Source organism: Cebus imitator, unplaced genomic scaffold (assembly GCF_001604975.1).
Source record: "Cebus imitator isolate Cc_AM_T3 unplaced genomic scaffold, Cebus_imitator-1.0 Scaffold6, whole genome shotgun sequence".
NCBI classification, from domain to species: domain Eukaryota; kingdom Metazoa; phylum Chordata; class Mammalia; order Primates; family Cebidae; genus Cebus; species Cebus imitator.
Genome location: NW_016107321.1, coordinates 7,124,282 through 7,132,127, shown reverse-complemented (window position 1 = coordinate 7,132,127; position 7,846 = coordinate 7,124,282). Strand labels below are relative to the sequence as shown.

Here is a 7,846-nt window from a genome sequence, read left to right as displayed (position 1 = left end):
TTGAGCCACCGCGCCCGGCCGTCATATTTCTTCTTTATTTATTTATTTTTGAGACAGAGTTTTGCTCTTGTTGCCCAGGCTGGAGTGCAATGGCACAATCTCAGCTCACTGCAACTTCCACACCCTGAGTTCAAGCAATTCTCCTGCCTCAGCCTCCCGAGTAGCTGGGATTGCAGGCACTTGCCACCACGCCCAGCTAATTTTTGTATTTTAGTAGAGACGGGGTTTCACCGTCTTAGTCAGGCTGGTCTTGAACTCCTGACCTCGTGATCCACCCACCTCGGCCTCCCAAAGTGCTGGGATTACAGGCGTGAGCCACCGCGCCTGGCCCTCGTCACAGTTCTTAGTGAGCTATAAGGTCAACATGGTAAAGCACTAGTAGGAATGTGCTGGAGTGCGCCAGGTTTGGAACAGCCTGGGCCAGGCCATGGGAGACCCTCTTTAAGAAAAAGCAACAGTATGCAGCAAATGAGGCCTTGGAAAGAGGCCTGCATAAGTAAAGAAGCCTGACGCATCATTAGCTTCCCAGTAAAGCCACCTCTAGGGCTGTTATCTTTGTTTTAAGTTAGCAAAGGGATGTTTGCAAATGGAAGTCTCCGAAGGTGCACCCAACTCTGCATCAACCCTGACAGGGAACACAAGCTCTTAGGAGCTTAACCGACCACTGCGACAGCCACCTTTCCGAGAAGGTTCTCATGGGTGGGCAGGAGCTCTTTGCAGGCTTAGGTGGCAGAGAGGTGATCAGGGGAGAAGAAAAGGGCCAGCAGCTAATGGGGTGGTGCAAAGTAAAAGAGTGGATAAGGGGCTGGGGGGGGTGGAGACAGAGAGAGTGGAGGAGAGCCCACCTGTCCCCAGAGAGGGAGGGTGAAACAGAGAGAGTGGAGAGGAGCCCCTGCCCTCAGGCTCCTACTGTGTGACTTTGACCATGGCCTCCAGCTCCACCCTCGAACATATTTTTCTGAGTCTGTGAGAGTCCATCAGAAGTACTTGGGCTGATCCCTAAAATAGAATTTGCCAATTAGTCTTCAGTGGAAAAGGCTTTCTTCAGGTCAGTAGAGACAAGCAAATCTAATTTGCAATTTCCTTGTTCCTTAGAGCCCAGGGGGAATGTGTGGACAGAAAGCATTAGGATGAGTGAGGGCTCCAGAGGGGAAGCTGGAGAACAGGATGCCTTGGCCCTGCAAGGGCAGGCTGAGCCCGGGGCTCACTCCCAGTCCTGGCCTGCTGGAGGCTGTGCCGAGTTACAGGAAATGGGAGTGCTGCAGCGGCTCAGCGGCCCCTGTCAGTGAGAATATGAAGCAGTGATGTTCAGAAAACATTCTTTGCAAAGCACTGCCTGGTATAGTTTCCAGGAGATGAATGTTTAATCAGCGAGGCTGCTCTGCCCCGACCTCTGCCCTGCCAAGACTGAGCCCATGTCCTGAGCGGAGCTGACAGCGTTGGAGAGCGCCCGCAGCCTCCACAGGCCACAGCTGTCTGCAGCCTGACAGCCTTGCTGCCCAGTAGCCCTCACCAGAAGGGACCTGCACCCTAAGCTGAAATTCCCCGAAAGAGCAGAGAAAGCTACTCTGCTGTCCACATGACAGCTTGGAGAGGCACCGCTGGGGCGCAAATGATTTTGGTGGTGATTGGAAAAATGAATACATTTAAGGATTATTAACGCTTCACAGTCAGCCCCTTCCAAGTACTTTCATTCTTTTTATTTATTTAGAGACAGGGTCTCGCTCTGTCGCCCAGACTGGAGTACAGTGGCACAATCTCGGCTCACTGGAACCTCCGCCTCCTGGACTCAAGTGATTCTCCTGTCTCAGCCTCCTGAGAAGCTGGGACTACATTCGTGTCTACTACTACCACCACGCCCGGCTAAATTTTGTATTTTTTGTAGTGATAGGGTTTTGCCATTTTGCCCAGGGTGGTCTCAAACTCCTGAGCTGAGGTGATCCTGCCTGCCTCAGCCTCCCAAAGTGCTAGGATTATAGGCATGAGCCGCCGCACCCAGCCCCCCTTCCAAGTAATTTCTAATGCCCTTTCCTCTCCCCCAAATAACCCCACTCCCCCCAACCCCTGCCTCACTTTGGCACCCTTCTCTCCCAAGCCTTCCCCAGCTTCTCAGTGTCGTGCAGTTCCACTGCCCGGGATGACGCCACAGAGGATCAAGGACCTTCCGTGAGCCTTCCTTACCCTCTTCACAGCTCCACTATGAGCTTTCCTCTTGCCTAGGACCAAAGTCTTTGAGCATCTGAAGCCTGCAGATTTCTTGAAGACTGCAGCCCCTCATCCTTCTCATCTAGGCTAGAGGGTGGCTCAGGGATGGCCTGCTTACTACTTGTCATTTTAGAAAGAAACTCATGGGGCTGGGAAGGAAGTGTGCACTGCCTGAAACAAGCACCTCAGGATCCGCAGCTTGGGTTGCGCTTCCTCCCTCCCCTCAAGGCTGTGTTGCGCACATTGGCTCTGCACCACCCTGTGGCTGCCGGGGTATGAGTATGAGCAATGGCAGTTCTGGGCGCATCTCTTATCGGGAAGAGGTGGAGCACCTAAATCACAAAGCCATTGCTGCTCCAGTTCTCAGTAACTCTAGCCCTCTGATAAAGTGGAGGAGATAAGAAAGCCAAATAACATTTATTAAGCATCTGCTGTGTCAACTGTGTAATAGTGGAAAGAGGTCTATCCCAGCTTCAAATCCTGGATCCATCCCTTACTTTAATCTGTAAGGTCTTGATAGAGCTGCCCAACCCATCTGAGCCCCACAGTCTTCATTTGTGAAGAAGGGAAGCATGCTTGTTCTAAGAACTCCTGCAGAAGTGGAGTGACGTACCCAGCCTATAGCTTGAGGGCAGAGTTCCAGTTTGCTTACCTAATATCCATGCCTGTTCCTCCTCCTTCCCATCAAAACACTTCTGAATCTCACTGAGAAGGTGCTGCACAGGCTTGAGTGGAAGATTTCCAAGTTCTGTTGAGGCTCTTCTAGCTGTTCTGAAACTTGCCCATAGTTCAGGAGAGGGTTTGCAGAGGTATCGGGGTGCCCATGATTTCACATAGGCTGGAAATGTGCTTACACTATTTTCTTTTCTTTTCTTTTTTGAGATGGAGTCTCGCTCTGTGGCCAGGCTGGACTGCAGTGATGTGATTTCGGCTCACTGAAACTTCTGACTCCCTGGTTCAAGTGATTCTCCTGCCTCAGCCTCCCGAGTAGCTGGGATTACAGGCGCGCACCACCACACCCAGCTAATTTTTGTATTTTTAGTAGAGACGGGGTTTCACCATGTTGGCCAGGATGGTCTCGATCTCCTCACCTCATGATCCACCCGCCTTGGCCTCCCAAAGTGCTGGGATTACAGGCGTGAGCCACTGCGCCCGGCCCCTGTGCTTACACTATTTTCTTTGCACAGTGAGCGGAGGGAAACAAAGGACACGAGGCAGATGTCATGTGGCTTAAGGTGGCATGGAAGAATAGGAAACATCTTCCCGAATGCGGGCGTTCTCAGACCACAGAGGCTTAGGGAATGGCTCTTGAGGCTATTGGAAAGTAGCATTGGGGAATTCTAGGCTTTTCCCAAACAGTCTGATCAGACCTTCAGGGGCTTCTGTCACCCGTGTACTTTTCTCTCCTTTTTTGGTGGCAAAGTAGACATTGCATATTTGCCACTTTAACCATTTGCGATATACAAGTTCAGTATTAAGTCCATTGGTGGTGTTCTGCCACCACCATCCATCTCCAGGGCTTCTTCCTCTTCCCCCACTGAACCTCCACACACCCTAACACCGGCTCCCTCTCCCTCCCACCCCCGGCCCTGGCAGCCACCATTCCACCTTCTCTCCAAGACCCTGACTCCTCCAGGGGCCTCATATCAGTGGAATCACACAGTTATTCATCTTTTTGTGGCTGGCTTGTTCACTTAGCGTGCTGTCTTCTGGGTCCACCCCTCTCAGGGATGTGTCCAAATACACTTTCTTCTTAAGGCTGCATCACTAACATTGTGTGTCTACACCGCACTGTGTCCCTGCACTCATCCATCTGTGGATACTTGAGTTGCTTTTTACATTGCTATGAACATGCGTGTACAAGCCCCTGTATTTTTAAAACAATGTGGTTTAAAAAATGGTTTTCAGCATACACCCATTGTTATAAGTGGCCTGTGACTCTGTCCTGTCCAAGATAGTTTTAAAAAATTATGTCCTTTAAATTGGGAACCAAGGCCTTTCACTGGCTTCATGAGCAGCAGTTGCATGTTATGCCCAGGCACCCGTGGTGACTTCGTCTGAGTGGAGGCAATTGCAGCGCCTGGCACTGGTGTCTCTCCCAATGCACCTGGGCGACTGTGCGCGCTCCCTGCCTGGCTGACTGAGGTGTGACTAATGGTTTCTCTCTTCTCGTACCCTGCCCTCCCCGCCTGTGCCCTGTCCCTGTCCCTCCTCTCCACCCCTGCCCCTCCTCTCTGCCTTCTTTTTGCTGGCGCCTCCCGCTCTCCAGTGCGACCAAGACCAGTGCATTCAGAGCACCAAATTCGTTTTGCAGGCCGCGGCCACGCCCCTGCTGCAGAGTGAGCCTAGCCTCACTAGCGACGAGCTGCACCTCCCCGGGAAGCCCGGCCTGGGCACACCCTGTGCCAGTCTCACTCTGGGCCCGCCCACGCCGCCCGCCTCCATGCCCAACCTAGCCGAGGCCGCGCTCGCAGACGTGATGCCCCGGAAAGACGAGCACATGGGCCACCAGTTCCTGACGCCTGATGAGGCGCCCTCGCCCCCCAGACTGCTGGCAGCGGGCAGCCCCCTGGCACACAGCCGCACCATGCACGTGCTGGGCCTGGCCAGCCAGGACTCCCTGCACGAGGACTCCGTGCGCGGCCTGGTGAAGCTCAGCTCCGTGTGACCCACGTGGCCCTGGGCCAGAGGGCACCAGAGGCTCCTCCACGAGCAGCAGGAGTGAGCAGAGGGGTGTGCCCCACGGCGACTTTCCCAGCCACTGCCACAGTGGAGATGACGGCCCCAGGTCTGGGATACAGAGACCACTTAGAATGGCACAGGGCAGCCGGCCCTGGATGCTGAGAGCCTGGTTTCATTTGAACTTCCTTCCCCAACCTGAGTGCTTTGACAACAATGAAAATAGAGAAATGGCTGCTTTCTTATGATGGGCCTGGGGACGGGGACCCTCCAGGGGTGGAATTGGAGTGCATCTGCCGTCCTTGTGATAGACACATGGAAGGCTTCTGACGCTTATGGCCTGACTGCAATTGCATTTACGTGTTATGCTACTAATATTTGAAACAGACATGCCATTCCATTTGTTATTAAAAACAAAAATCCTAAAGGGAAGAGCCGAGCAGGTGTGGATCTGCATGCCATGCTGCCGTCTGTGTTAAGTGGTGTTGCTGTTTCCAAGGAAGTGCTGCTTCCTCTCTTTTTTTAATTTTGTGAATTTTTTAGTGCTGTTTTGTTGGAAGACAGTGCAACGAACTGAGACTCATGGACAGTGTCATCACTCAGCTTATTGGGCTGAGACATCTGTGGAGAGGGGGCACCGGGGCTGCAGAGGGCAGCTGGGGTCCACCATGTCGGGGGTCATTTCACCTGCTTGGCCGCCCCATGAGTTCATGTGTTGAGGTATTGCGTGAGGCCCCAGCACGGTCTTCACCTCCACGTGTGATGAAACTTCCCGTGGACAGCCAATAAAATCACATCCTCTGTTATTTTGGATCTGCGTAGTTATCCTTAATAACATAAATGAAAACAAAATCATCCAGATGGAGAAAGCTTTTCTTGAAATATCCCTGGTGAGGAATGGTTCCTGAACAAGCACATCTTTGAACTGGGAGATATTTATAGAATGATTTCTTAGATAAAAGGTGAGCTTTCCATCATTATTTTTCTTTATCTCTTTTTGATGCCATCTTAGTGGAATTGGCTCTAGGTTTGCTGTTTGCCGAGCAGCAGTTAATCGGAAGTAGGTGGGGCAGGGGACACTCAGGGTGAAGGGGTCTGTTGGACGTCTTCTGGGCTTCCTTCTGTGTTAACGTGTCTCTGAATCCCAGAAGCGCAACTTGAGGTCCTTGTAAATGAGGAGGAGAAATCGGCTTACAGTTTGGGCTGAGCTCATGTAGGTTGTCATCCTTCCCTAGACACTAATCAGAATGAAATTAAGAAAATGACCACTTTGTTCACTTTCATTGATCACCTAGAAGGGAAGGAGCTGGCTCTGGACTTAGGGAGTGTGTCACTATGGAGGCGGCCGCAGGGGACACGGCACCTCCTCTCCCGACTTCTTTCCAGATGATAAATCTAACTGCTAAGGCTACTCAAGTTCAAAGCCATGCCCTTGCTCCTTAGAACCATATGAAAGACAACGCGCATTGACCATTGATACAAGAAACCCCAAATGGTTTGCATTTATGGAAAAAGGCTATTTCTCCTGAGAAAGAGTTGCCATTTTATATAAAAGAAAAGGAAAGAAGATAGGAAAAAGAAAAGCACACGTTTTATTTGGAATGAAGGTAATTCACGCCAAAAGGCCTGCAGAGTTCTTGCTGTGTGAGATCTTCGAGCCATCTTTATTTTTCACACTGCATGCACGCATAGAAAATGGAATAGGTCCATTCTATGTAGTCATCTTCAATTTTCTGGACCACCTAACTACTTGTACCTGCCTGCAATTTGCAACTAATGGGGCAGTGCCCTCCTTACAACTCACAGGTATCCTCCTTGCCCACGCTGCCTGTGAGCCCAAAGTGGCAGCCCCACAAAGGAGCTTCCACAACTTCCCAAACCATCTCTGCTCCTTGCCCCCTTCCACCTGCTCCCCAGAGGCCCCAGGAAAGAGTTGGCCCTGATGAGAAGGGTGCTCCCTGGGTGACCACAAATCCGGCTCAGCTCTCATTCTGGTCCCACGTGTGGCCCAGTCCATTCCCACCTCCCTCCCCTGGAAGGCAAGGCCATGACCTTCAGAGGCCCCGCTTCTAACACTTCCTTTCAGTGGTTGCTGCTGTGCTGTGACCAGCCCTTCTTCTCACCTCATTATGAAAAAATCCCAGAAGCCAGGATCACGACTCACTTGTCTTCACATAATGAATGTTTACTTAATATTTATTATCAATTTCCCCACCTCCAACCCTGTCCCTGGCACACACTTGGCTTCATTTATCCAGTAGGGGATTGGGAATTTTAGTGAAATGAATCCAGGCTTTTCAGGGTCAAGAGGGAGATTAACTTGAATGGGCCAATTTGCTAGATAATTAATGGCTTAAAAACCAAAACCAGAGAGAAGCCCAAGCTCTGTCCTCTGTGGCTTGAAAAAGTAATCCAGCATCAGAGGAATAAGCGATGATACCGCCAGGGGTGCCCACTTCTGGGCAGGAGGGATGGTCGGAGGGGTGGCTCACCCGGTGAGGTGATGACTCTGCATTTCCCACAAACATATGTGACATGTACATAAATATATATACTTATGTTTATAAATGTTCAATGGTTCCAGCTAGCTGTGGCTGAGAAGACCTTGGTGTTTCTAAACTCTTTCAGTGTGTTAGCGATTAATTACTTGCTAGCTATAAAAAGTAAAATAAATATTTTACCATGCTATTAAAGCGTGGAGACCATTATCAAACACACACAAACACGCACTCATTCTGCTGTTTGAAAATCCATCTGCGTTCATTCTACCAGGAGTGCCCGGGGGACCACAGGCTTCCCAGCACGTGAAGGCTGAACCAAGCCTGAGTGCCCTGGTCCCCGGCAAGCAGGACACACTGCTGGAAGGTGGCAGACAGCCTATATCCAAGAGGGCATGGCAGCCTGTCACTCTGTTCTGCAGACATTGGCCCAGCAGTTGCATTGTGCCCAGTTGAAAGATGCT

At 51.1% G+C, this 7,846-nt stretch overlaps 1 protein-coding gene across 4 annotated transcripts in view; it reads left to right on the top strand.

Annotated features, from left to right (window-relative positions):
• The window catches only part of ZDHHC14 (zinc finger DHHC-type palmitoyltransferase 14), a 305,991-nt gene extending 298,506 nt beyond the window's left edge, over positions 1 to 7,485 (top strand). Inside the window, exon 9 of one of the 4 annotated variants that reach the window (XM_037741941.1) lies at positions 4,520 to 7,485. In XM_037741941.1, coding sequence (XP_037597869.1) covers positions 4,520 to 4,873 — 354 coding nt within the window. In that variant the 3' untranslated portion in view covers positions 4,874 to 7,485. Of the gene's footprint in view, positions 1 to 4,474 lie in introns of all 4 variants that reach the window. The other 3 variants (XM_037741934.1, XM_017538670.2, XM_017538681.2) reach the window with 3 other exon arrangements.
• The last annotated feature ends 361 nt before the right edge of the window (positions 7,486 to 7,846 follow it).